This window comes from Hemitrygon akajei, chromosome 19 (genome assembly GCF_048418815.1).
Source record: "Hemitrygon akajei chromosome 19, sHemAka1.3, whole genome shotgun sequence".
NCBI lineage: Eukaryota > Metazoa > Chordata > Chondrichthyes > Myliobatiformes > Dasyatidae > Hemitrygon > Hemitrygon akajei.
In genome coordinates this window covers 20,160,108-20,173,691 of record NC_133142.1, presented here as the reverse complement: position 1 = coordinate 20,173,691, position 13,584 = coordinate 20,160,108, and the positions used below count along the sequence as shown (strand labels likewise).

General features: G+C 35.5%; 1 protein-coding gene across 6 annotated transcripts in view; it reads right to left on the bottom strand.

Annotated features, from left to right (window-relative positions):
• Positions 1-13,584, bottom strand: part of LOC140741801 (voltage-dependent L-type calcium channel subunit alpha-1D-like) — a 351,948-nt gene that overhangs the window by 168,730 nt on the left and 169,634 nt on the right. For all 6 annotated transcript variants that reach the window (XM_073072200.1, XM_073072201.1, XM_073072202.1 and 3 more), the window contains exons 8-9: positions 11,863-11,966; positions 4,245-4,414 (exon numbers count right to left, since the gene is read on the bottom strand). In XM_073072200.1, coding sequence (XP_072928301.1) covers positions 4,245-4,414; positions 11,863-11,966 — 274 coding nt within the window. The remainder of the gene's footprint in view (positions 1-4,244; positions 4,415-11,862; positions 11,967-13,584) is intronic.

The following is a 13,584-nucleotide window of genomic DNA, read 5'->3' as shown; positions in this document are numbered from 1 at the left end:
ATGGGTTAATCAAGCATCGTGGTGTCAGCACAGGTTTCCAGTGCCAACCAATTTAGCTCTTCATTTTATAAATGAACCTCTGAAATGAAGACAGCCAAGAGAAGATCTTGAATGTCTATTAAATTGTCCCTATCAATGGTATTTGCTCTTGGGTGTTTCCCCAAATGAAGACTGCTTATGCTCCCAGGCAAACCCACACAGAATGCCAGTTTCTATGTTGGTGCTTGGGATTGCTGGATTATATGGCAGTGCATTCTTAAAAGAACCCTTTTTTCAATCTGGGATATATATTTTTCAGGTAGTTTACTGCTGGAAAGGGCCAAGAAGAAAATTTTTTAAATGTTAAGATGGTGGTGTAAGGCTGAAGATGATAAAAAGACATTTAGAATGCAGTTTGAAGATGTGGAGTTTACTTTGTTGAGGGGAATGCAACACATTACTCAGGAAAAATGCTAAATTCCCTTCACGATGAGCAATTCTTCTCAAGGCTACTTTCATTCTTCACTTCTCAAACACATGGCTTTTCAATCATCACTTCCTTATCCTCATTCTATCTTGCTTTAATAACAAGGTATCTGAGCCACTAAATCCTACTAAAAAAAACTAATTGTACCTTCCACCAATTGCGTAAAGGCCATTATATCAGATAGACATCCTCTGAATGCATGCCCCTTTCTCACATTCTTAAGAATAAGGGATAATTAATACAAATTTTTTATAATATTATTGTATGTGCACGCAATTTGCATTCTCATAAAGCTTCACTAGAAAGAAAGTACATTTATAAAGAGTCTTTGAAGACCTCTGGTTATCCAAAAGCACTTTAGTACTTCTGAACTCTAATCACTGATGAAATGTACAAAGGAAAGCATTTTGCAGACATAGAGCAAACTTCAATGAGCAGCAATATGATGCAGACCAAACATTTTTGTTTTCAGTTATATCAACTGAGGGCCAAATACTGGCTAGGTCATCAGGAATATATTCCTTGGTCTTCTTAAAAAACTTCTAAGCTCTTGCAACTGCCTTGACATTCAAAACAGATGAATTATGTCACAGATCAAATCTTTACATTTAAAAGTTTGACTTTTGCTCAGTTCTTCTAATTTAGAGGTAGGCAAACCATAACTCTTATTAATTGAAGTTGAAATGAGGATAAAGAAATGATTGGAAAGCCATGTGTTTGGAAAGTGAAGATTAAAAGTAGTCTTGACAAGAATTGTTCATTGCAAAAATCTGAGGATTTAGCATCTGTTACAATAAGAAAAGGTATGGAAATTTTTAATCATGTTTGTATGCAGAGGATTTGATTAGATACATTCTGTCAGAGTGTTATTGGAAGGTATAATATTACAGCTGCTAAGCAATATGAAGGGATGAAGAAAGTCTTACCTTAGCTGTTCTCATGATATAATTGAAATATTTACTGAATACAAACCCTAGAATGATTCTGTTGACACAAGTCATCAATCCAAAGCCAGTCTTTCCAAGCATGCTAGTCTGTTGCCCTGGGATTTTCTTGCAGGTTCTAAGGGCAACAGCTATTGATATCACACAAAACAAATGCCAAAAAGAAAATCTGTCAAAAGCTCATTCACATCCTTCTGATTAGATACCTGAAGGTATCTTCAGATACTTAAAATCTGCAAGAGGTGCAGCCTGCTCCATCACAGGCACATCTCTCCCCACCATCAACTACATCTTCAAGAAACAATGCCTCACAAAGCCCACATCAATGTATCATGAAAGACAATCACCACTCAGAACATGGCCTCTTTTCATTACTACCATCAGGGATGAGGTGAAGACCCACACCCAATGATTCAGAAGCAGCTTCTTCTCCTCTACCATCAGATTTCTGAACGGTTTTTGAACACATTCTCATTATTCCTTTTATTTTTTCTGTAATTGATAGTGTTGCTGTATTTGCACTATACCACTGCCACAAAACAATAAATTTCATGTCACATAATACAGTGATAATTAATCTGATTTTGATATCCACATCAGAACATGTACAGTGAAAATCAGGTATCCATCTTCTGACGAGATCAATTGAGCAATCCATTCATTGTACACGTGGTGACTTAATCCAAGGTTTAAGATGATTTATTCAACCCTAATCCTAACGCTGCTGCCTCATCCCTTTCCATTCTATTGTGCCTCAGTAAATCCATCAGAAGCTTCGTCACATACTTCTAATTAGATATACCTGAATGTGTATTGGAACTTTATATTTGCATAGGACCTTGGTCAGACCCCACTTGGAGTACAGTTCTGGTCACCTCACTACAGGAAGGACGTGAAAACTATAGAAAAGGTGCAGAGAAAATTTACAAGAATGTTGGCTGGATTGGGGAGCATGCCTTACGAGAACAGATTGAGTGAACTTAGCCTTTTCTCCTTGGAGTGACGGAGGATGAGATGTGACCTGATAGAGGTGTATAAGATGATGAGCAGGATTGATTGTGTGGCTATTTCCCTGGGCTGAAATGGCACAGTTTTAAGGTGCTTGGAAGTAGGTAGAGAGGACATGTCAGGGGTAAGTTTTTTACACAGCGAGTAGTGAGAGCATGGAATGGGATGCCAGCGATGGTGGTGGAGGCAGATACAATAGGGTCTTTTAAGAGACTCCTAGATAGGCACATGGAGCTTAGAAAAATAGAGGGCTATGGGTAACCCAAGGTAATTTCTAAATGAAGTACATGTTCGGCATAGCATTGTGGGCCGAAGGGCCTAGATACATAGAAACATTGAAAACCTGCAGCACAATACAGTATTGTGCTGGAGGTTTTCTATGTTTCCAATTCACCTCAAGGTCCTCTTCCGTAACCTGGATATGGTCCGTAACTTCACTACTCTTTTGCTTCAGATCTATAGTCTCCATGTCCAAGTAAATAGAGATTGCAAAAATACCATTTAAGATCTCCTCTATCTCTTTTGGTTTCATGCATAGATGACCACACTGACATTTAAGAGGACCAATTTTGTTATCTCTTACTATCCTTTTACTCATAAGATAGCTGTAGAAATGCTTGGGATTCACTTACACCATTATTCCCTATACATTTGAGTTTATGCCTCTTTGATTTGCTAAATGGACACTGCATGTGGTAGTAATGCCCAACAGGATGATGCAGAAAAGATCAGGAAATTTTATAAACAGTTTTCATTCTGAATCAGACAGTGAAACTTAACATACACAGCGTCTTCTGGAGGCAACTACGTGTAGAAAATGTAGTTGCTATCTCACTATCACAGAGACTGGAAGCTGGGCAACTCCCAAAGAATACTTTCTTTGATAGTCACAGTACAGCAACACAAACGATTGCCAAAGAAAGGACAAAAAGCAAGGATGGAACGTTACTTTGTTGTGTGGTTGGTCATCCACCCATACGATACCACGGCCCAATCAACCCCTCTCCTGTGTGTGGTCTGAAGCCACTGTATGATTTAATCTCATGAAGGAGCCTGTGATTAACATCTTACACTAGGTTGTCCTGTATAGAAATGCTACAATTGTAATTAGTGATGCCTATGGAAAAAGAGGAATATAATAATGAGTCTGGCAGATGCTAAACATTGGTGTCCAAGTGGGGTCATTTAATTTGTATCTCTTTACCAACTTACTCTTTGCTCCTTGTTTCATTTTAATAGCAACTTTTGGAAGGTTGAAAATGACCATAATGCACACAATAACATTAGATGTTCAACATAGTGAATTTCATAGAGAACATCAGGCTAATTTCCAGATGTTTGATAATCATTGGCACAAAATCATCTGCCAATGAATCTTGCATTTTAGTTACTTGCTTTCCAAAATCCCTAAAAAGTTATTATTTTTATTCAATTATTTCATTGTTCAAAAGAACAAGATCTTCTCTTAATATTCTGGTCATTTCTGGTTTCATGCTATGAAAGGGTGAGTGAGGATTCCCAAAAAATATAAAACCACTAAACTACTCCAATATCGTAAATAAAATAAACCAATTAAAGGATACTTTGAAATATTTTCAGATTGACACCATACTATAAAACAAATTGCATCCATTCATAACTTCAAAATTACTACGTTTTTCACACTTTAAGTTGTTTCAAGCTAATCAATCTGAAACATTCTTTATCTCTTTATAGATGCTACCTGACATGCTGAGTACTTCCAATAATTTTTTTGTTTCATCTTATAGTAAATGTCAGTATACTATCTATCTCATATTCCTATAGTAATAGAGAAAGATGCTTACGATTTCGTTTCTCGGCATTCTCAAAGTCTTCCTCATTCTCCGGATCGATGTCTTCAGCCTGAGTAATCCAATCCAGATAGCCCTTGAGGTCCTCCTCAAGTTGTTGTTTCTCACGTAATTTCTGAAAATCTCCTCTGGCTTTGGCCTTTTCCCTTTCTTTAGAAAATTCACTATTTCATAGTGATAGGAAATAATTCAAATGGGGAGAAAAGAATGAAGACAGAAGAAGAGTCTCAATGATCACTTTTTAAGTATTAACTGTCAGCACTGACCAATATAAAACTTGATATTTTTTTTAAATTGAACAATTTTCTTATGTATCCAGTTAGTAATTAATCAGAAATCTATAATGCAATATGTTAAGCTCCTAACATGATAATAGACAATTGCCTGGAAAATTTGATTTTCGAATCACTGGCAGGGAGTGAAATTAATCAAATAAAGCTGTGTACTGCAGGATGAAAAGACCTACAACAGTTAATGATATATTAAAATTCAATTTTTTCATTATCATCCTTCAGGGAAGGACCTATCACTCTTACCCAGTAACTTTAGAACCACAATCAGTGACAGTATTGATTTTCATTCCTTCCACTGAGTGTCGAATGGATGGTAATATGCAGCAAATTCAAATAGGTTTGTTTCTCCTAACGTTCAGAAAGGTAACATTTGGATTGAGTATTTCAAATGAGTAGCACAGCAGCCATCAAAAATAGCAGAGCACCCCATGAGCTCTATAAATCAGGACACACTGCACAAGTATACAATACAAACTTACTTGGAACTCCTTAAACCTTCAAGCTGTATCAGAATGTTACAATCAATTTATGGAAAACTCATCAGTAACTATAACTTCTAATACAAACTATCACACTTCTAGATGAGTTGTTACGAAAATGTCAAAAGAGGAAATAAATTTATTTCCATGGTTGCAAAATGCCACTTAAAAGTATATGCAATCCCATATTTTAATTCATTTTGTTTATCAGTATCTAATAGTTTATTGTAACTGTGCATCCATCTGCTATAGGAGAAAAGCAGGATATACAGAATTAGAATAAGATAATAAAAAGTCAAGTATTAGTGTAGGACAAATTTTCTTAATTTATGCAATTAAGTTCTTTTTCATATTATATCAATATTTAGCCAGTATTACTTCTGAGATTAGTAACAGTAATGCAGACTAGTAACAGATTTTGTGTGTTTATTATTAGCACATTGTAAGATTGTTAACATCTGTACAGACAATAAATGCAACAGTAAAACTTAAAATCAAGAGGATGACTTAAAATAAAAGGCTTTGGATAAAATAGATGAAATTAGGTCAGACACTCTGTGTGCCTAATTAAAGCCTTGATTAATTATTTAGCTTAATTGATACTGTTGCTAGAGTCAGCAGGGTCACAAATTGACTTGGACATTTAAAGTACATCTATCATTTTCTCAATGGAAATATATTCTGTGTATCCTGATGAGTATGCAGTGTGAAAGCAATGGAGTGGAAGAAAAATGAGCTGAAGCCTGCTGATAAAATAACCACATGTGCATAACACATGCTATTGCTGAAATGCAAATCAGTTTGCGAATTCAAGTGTTGAAGTGATATTGCCAAGATTTTCTGAACTCTAGAATTTACTTATCAATTTTGCTATTTCACCTTTTGCTTCTTACTTGCATTTTATTTTTAAAACATTGCTAGACTTGTATATAAATTGTTCAGGCTAAATAAAAATTAATATAATTAATAAAAAATATTGATACTGGTTGCCTGTTTCATGTATTATTTGTCTATTTACTGTCAGCCAATCTCTTACCAGAAAGACTTAAATTGTACAGGGACTTGATGCTATAATTCTTTAATCTTAGTATTTTTTTCATTTCCATTCTTTCTTCTCAATATTATCTCACAGTACACTCTTTATTTCACTTTTATATCTGACATGGATCAAATTCACACAATATAATTCAACCTATTTGTTTCTTAATTCTTAAGTGATATTGATTATTTTGATGCATTGAAGATTCTGCCATTAACACCCTTGAAGCATCCTCAACCAAACAACACAATTTTCACCACATATTCCCAACAAATTAGACAACATGTGATCAAAAGAGTGCTGAAAAAAAAACCCAGCTTAATATGTCTGAATTTAACACATCTAAAATCTAAAACTAGGATCCAGTTTGAGAGGGAAGAGAAATAGCTGCAAATAAATAAAGAAGAACACACACTAGATCAAGCCCCATCTGTGGAGAGTGAAATAAAGTTAATGTCAAGTCAATTATCTTTCACCAGAAAAGCTTGCCTAGTTAATTGTTTCTCTCTTCATGGAAGCTGCCTGACATGCTAAGTACTTCTGTTTTTGGTTAACTCTGACCACACCCACTCTGAATGAGAGGTGAGACTTATAATCATTTGAGTGTGACAGCTGCTGATGCTTTTCAACAATGCTCTAAACCAGGGGTTCCCAACCTTTATTTTAATGCCATGGACCAATACCATTAAGCAAGGGGTCTGCGGATCCCAGTTTGGGAACCCCTGCTCTAAGGCTATGAATTTGCCTTACTCTTCAAACAAAGGAAAAGGAATGCTTGTTGAGAAGTGTGATGACAAAACAGGATTTAAAATCTCCAAATCCTCAAGATGCTAAAACTGGAATGAAATGCCATCCATTCAGAAAATAGAACATAGAACAATAAAATACTCCCCAATGTCTTTCAATCATCTACAGATCTACATATGTACCATGGAGAGTATTCTAACTGGTTGCATCACCATTTGTTAAGAAGGGGCCACGACACAGGATCAATAAAACCTGCAGAAGGTTGTAAACTCTATCAGCTCCATTATAGATATTAGCCTCTCTGGCATCCAGGATGCCTTCAAAAGACAATGCTTAAAAAAGGTGTCATCCATCATTGCTGACCCCCATCACACACAATATGCCCTTTTCTCATTGTTATCGTCAAAGAGAAGGTACAGGAGCCTGAAGACATACACTCAACATTTCAGGAACAGCTTCTTCCCCTTCACCATCAGATTTCTAAATGGACAATGAACCCATGAAAGCTTCCTCAGTATTTTCCCTCTCTTTTTGCACTACTTATTTATTTTTATATATAGTTGTTACTATAATTTATAGTTTTTACTACTATGCATTGCAATGTACTGCTGCAAAACAACAAATTTCACATTATAAGCTGATTCTGAAATCAAGTAACAAATTTTTTGTCAGAGATCTGATAGGTACAATTTCAATAACAGTAAAGCATCCAATCCAGGACAGAGCAGTCAATTCATCTATTCCATCAGTTTTAATATGTTCTTCCTATAAGGTATACACGAAAATGCTGTGGCTTCTTTGACAATACCTCCAAAATCTGTTTTGTACAAGATCTTGGAGATCAAAGGGGTAAATATGTGGGAATACCATCACCAAGTTCCTTTCCAAATCAAAACACATAACTGTTTTGAGTACAAATTACAACTTCGTCATTTTAACATATTCAATATTTAAAATTATCAAACCACCTATCATGGTAATTATGTTGTAATTATACATACATTCTTTAGCAGTTCAAGACAGCAGCCAATGGCTACTCTCCCAGGGTATCTACAAATGCAGAGTAGGCAGCAATGGGCAACACACGCAAAATGCTGGAGGAACTCAGCAGGCCAGGCAGAACCTATCGAAAAGAGTAAACAGTCGATGTTTCGGGCTGAGACCCTTCATCTGAAACGTCAACTATTTACTCTTTTCCATAGAAGCTCTCTGTCTGGCTGAGATCCCACAGCATCTTGTGTGTGTTGCTTGGATTTGCAGCATCTGCAGATTTTCTCTTGTTTGGGCTTGGTTATGGCACTTACTTCTCAAGAATGTATATTTTGGAAAAAAGTATTCCATGAACTACTTTGTCAGCTTTGTGAAACCCAGGTATACCTGAAACAAGATTGCAAAATTGGTATTTTATTTAGCATCACACTCAATTTTCCTGGCCCGGTTTTGTGTATTGTACTGGCAGAGTGCATTAAGATTTGCAAAGCCTGTGCTTGATAAATCAGACAAAGTGAATAGTATTAATTTTGATCATTGAGGTTCATCATCTCTCTATATTAGTTACATAAACAGAAAAAAGTTGATTCAATTATTCAGATTATTGTTCTATCAACTTTCATGGTGGGTTCTTTTCCCTGAAGCAACAGAGAATGAGGGGAGATTTGATAGAAGTTTATAAGATTATGAGAGGTAGACTAGAGTAAACAGACAGCATCTTTTTCCCCAGTAATGAATTACCCAATATCATGAGCATGCATTTAAGGTGGGGGGGGGGGTGGAGTTCAAAGGAGATGTGCGGGTCAAGTTTTTCCTACACAGAGAATAGTGGGTTCCTGGAATGCACTGCCAGGGGTGATGGTGGAAGCAAAAACAATAAAGGTGTTCCAGACCTTAGTTGGTGTCTTAGATGTGCACATGAATGTGCATGAAATGAAAGGATATTGACATTATGCTGGCACAAGGGGTTAGTGGATGAGAATTTAAGTGGCAGATCTTCAAGCCCTGTGCCCAGAATACCCTGATGGTCTTTTGACTGCTTGCTGCTCTCTAAGGTCTTTATACAACATTTAAAACTCTCTGATATTCAGAAACATTGAAAAGTTCTCTGTCCCACACACTGCATGAACCAGCATTTCAAAAACGCCACCTTCATTGAGAAACTCCTTTTGTCATCGATTTGATGTAATACACCTGAGTCAATTTAGTGAAATAAAGATGTGCTTTTAAAAATGGAATAGTTGTGTACAATTTATGAAATGAGAACCTTGGACTGTTTTAATGTTCCATGCTTGTTTGTCTTGAACTTGATGGGTTTTACAAAAATGTAAGATCAGCAAGGATGGCACTTAACTTGACTCTCCTCTTAATACCAATAAACATATTTATCATTTAAAGCAAAAATGTGCGAAGCTTGGCTAGCAACACCTACTTATTCAATGATATTCTTGAATTAACTTTAATTAAAGAACCACTCCAATTTCAAAAACTGCCTCCAATATATTTTCTGTACCAAGAGGGGTACTTTTTCTATTTTGATTAGTGACAAAATACTTCATTAATCTCTCCTCATAATATTTGGTCCATTGATCATTCATTACAGCCAAAGAGTTGCTCCCACATTGGATTTTCCATTGCTTATCCAAATATCATAAAAGCCAGGCTCTCTCTGCAAGCTACTTCTTTGCTTTTTGACAAATTGGAGATTTAGGAAAGTGTTTATATGCAAACACAAAACTGTATTTCTGTTCAGTTTTGACATTTCATTCCAATGAGTGAATGCATGCCTTAAATTTATCTGATTCCCTCCATATGAAGAAACATTGCAGACATTCAGCAAACTTTGAAACAAATTTGTTAGACATGGTCAATGTAGAGATAAACTGGCCTAATCTTCCTAGTCATGCCAATGAAACTTTCTAATAACATTTATTAAAATACCAGAGTATCTAACTTCCAACCTACTTCTTGTTTTGATTCCTAGCATGTATTAAAAGCAGTATTAAGCAAGCTCCTTCATAACAATTGTCATTAAATATATAATACATCAATGCTAAATTATGTAATGTAATGGTGAGGCTGGGTAGTTGTGGTAATTAATAGAATTTTGCAACAGGTTTGTTTCAATATAGGAAATCATAGAATAGGATACACAGTTTGTTCTGTTACAAAGAATAATAGGGGTCATAATAAAATGCATTAAATTATCATTCACTTTTATTTAGCATTATTTTGTCAAATAATTTTGTAATACATTTATATTCATGCATTTTTGAAAGCTGTAAAATGCATGTATGATGTACCTTATTTCATTATGTAAAGGATATTTACAACAATTTCACTTAATGTTAAAACTCAAAGTTACAATGCTGGGTTAGTATTTTGAATAAATGCAACACTTACAATTTATTTGAGTGAATATATATTATTAAAGCTTTCATTCTGGTCCATAGACAAGCTCACCACTATACTGCTACAACATAAAGTACATGAAATATTGAGATTAACATTCTATAGCATTAAACTGACTTAAATAAAAAGCACTATTTTTTGCTCTAATAAGCTTCATAATCGTAAACTCAACTGGATTGTTAAAAGCTCCTTGTGTGTCTTCTCTAATCATTGATGGTTTAATATTCTGTAATTAGGAATGGGATAACAGACCCACAACTTTGAATGATTTTATGATCTCAGTATTATGGTGCTGGAGACATTGATTCTCAGCAATAGAGACATTTTAGTAAAAATAAAGTCACAGATTCTTTAGCTTGCTCTCCAACAAAGAGCAATGGCAGGTAGAGATCTTATAAGAAAATAACATTAAGTTTGGCGTCCTAGTAAAAAAGATAAGAAGCTGACTATCTTCATGTGAAAAACCTTAAAATGATGCCTGGTTTCTTTGATTTTGGTTAACTCTCTCTGTGGGAAAGCACCATATTTTGGTTTATCCTTTCCTAATTATCTAAATATTTCCCTAATGCTTTATCCTTAGTACAGCAGAAAAAAAGTTTTCAAAATATGATTCATAATTTAAGTTGTTGACATTTATAATTCACAAATACATTATATATCTTTTTCTTTCAATGGAAGTCTTTGTCTACATTGGCCAAGGAAAAATTCTCTTTATGATTTGGTTAATTCATCTTGTCAAATACTAAATTATAATGCAAAACTCTTAGAATAAATGAACATAATTTATTATAAAAGAAATTGAATATCATCCACGTAAGCCACCATGAAACAGAGCTGAAATAATTATTAAGTCCAATAAATACACATCAATCCATCAGAAAACTGCAGAATCATGTTGTTCGCACTCACATAACACGAAGCTTCATTGAACCCAAAAATAACTATCAGTCACACTGCAAACTGTATGTTACAGATCCCAGAAATAGGGTTTTTAAAAATTTTATATGAATGATGCACGCTCATTATTTTAAAATCACATGCAGCTAGCACGTGCCAAATGCATTACTTCAAAAGCAACTTTATCATCTCATAGTGTTACAACTTGCTCTCAATTCACTGCATCAAGAATGTTTGCCCATTAAAAAGCCACCCTCCAAATGCAAGCTGCATGCAAAAAAGCACATTTGTTTAATGAGAGCATCTTGAAGGAAGCAGAGGCAGGTACACATAGCTTAACTGCTTACCCACTAAGTACACCAAGAACGAGATTAAGTACAAAAAATGAGCCTAGGATGATGAGGCTAACAAAATATATCCATGGCCATTCTAATCCAACCGAATCATTAACCTGAAAAATGGAGAAGGTACATTATGGATTTTATGCAACTAAGGATGGCAAAGTCCCTCAGCCAGCCACTTTGTTTCTTGGAAATTAGATTTCACTGTAAAAGATTATTTTTAACAACCTCCATGTTTTTAGGCTCACTTTAAAGCACTTTTATCAAAGTGCATTGAGAATGATTATATTTATGATGCACTTTCTCCTTCATAGGCAGAAATGAGGTAATAGTTTTTCTGCCTTTTTCCCAAAGTTCAACATGGCAACTGGATTTAGGACTTTGCATTACAGACAAAATAAAATGCCAGCTTACCCGCTCAATACACCCAGTACAAGATTAAGAACGAAAAAAGATCCAAAGATGACGAGACTGACAAAATAGACCCAAGGCAATTCATATCCCATGGCATCATTCATCTGTAAAGATGACAGTAAGTTACAGTAGTGGCCTAACTCAACTACAAATTTCAATAATTAAAATATCATGAGGCTGTGCAAAGACGAACACCTGAACTACTATTGACATTGAAACATAAAAAATTCTCTTTGAATAACAATTGCATTACTGAGCAAACTTGACAATAACTAAATATTTAAATGCAATTTATACTAGAGAATATAACTAGATAGAGAGCTATGATTACCAATAATTTAGTAAGCCCTAAGTAAATATTCAAATAACAAAATGATAAAACTCTGCATTACAAAATAGGAAACTCCTGTTGGAATCCAACTTAGACTGATTTCAAACTTACACGTAATTCATTAACACATCTTGCATACAGTTAGCAAGTTGATCCATGGATATGGACTCAGTGCACAAATGTGGGTTTACGACATCCAGAACTACCTCTCTGTAATCATTATTGAATCCATGCTTGTCAATAGGTTAATAGGTGAATATGAATTGTGATGGTCCATCTTGAGCCACCTCTGTTCAAAACGCTTTGCAAATATTTAAATTTTAAGCCTGGACAGTACAGATTAAAATTTGCCAGCAATACCAAAATGGTGGTACTTACAATTTTCAAAATCAAAATAATGGGAACTCCTATAATATGGGGGAGGTTGGTGAGAATGGAAATTTAGGAGTGGGAGAGAGAGGGGGGGGAAGAGAGAGAGAGGGAGAGGGAGGGAGGGGGGAGGGGAGAGAGAGAGAGAGAGAGAGAGAGAGAGAGAGAGAGAGAGAGAGAGAGAGAGAGAGAGAGAGAGAGAGAGAGAGAGAGAGAGAGAGAGAGAGAGAGATAGAGATTTTTGTTTTTAAAAGATACATCCCAAAAGAATGTAGAGTGATCAAAGACTAAACATTTTTATTTTATATTCACAAAATAACTCACACCCATGTCTAATCTAATGGATGTGATATTATGAATGGCTGTTACCTTAGGATGTCTCAGGTTCTTTCCAACAAAAACATAATTTATAAATTCTTCCACTGCTTTCTCCTTGCTAATGAATGATTCCTGTCATCAATGCATGGAATTCAGAAGGATGAGGGGGGATCTCATTGAAACCATGGTGGGAGAGTCTAGGACAAGAGGACATAGCCTCTGCAGGTGCAGAGGCTCGGTTGTTGGGTGTACTTATTGCAGAGATTGAAATGTTCTTGATTGGACTCGGCATCAAAGATTACGGGGTGAAGGCCGGGAACTGGGGTTGAGTAGAAGATAGGAAAATGGGGTCAGCCATGATCGAATGGCCAAGCAGACTCGATGGGCCTGATGGCCTAATTCTGCTCCTATGTCTTATGGTCTAATTCAGACATTTAATTTCTTCCTTACAATTGAGAGTACTTCCTTGACCTACCACAGCTCGTCATCCTCACTCAGTCCTAAGCCTCTATCTCCAATCTTCCAACTCTTCAAAATTTCCTCCCTCTCAAGAGCAGAAGCTTCAATATCTTAGTTCTAAACTTCAAAATAATCTCTATAAAACACATTTGCTACGTGTACTTATTGTATATTCTCAAAACCTATCCTTTCAACCATGCCATTGATCATTTCTATTCCTTCATTCTCTAAGAGACTTCACAGTG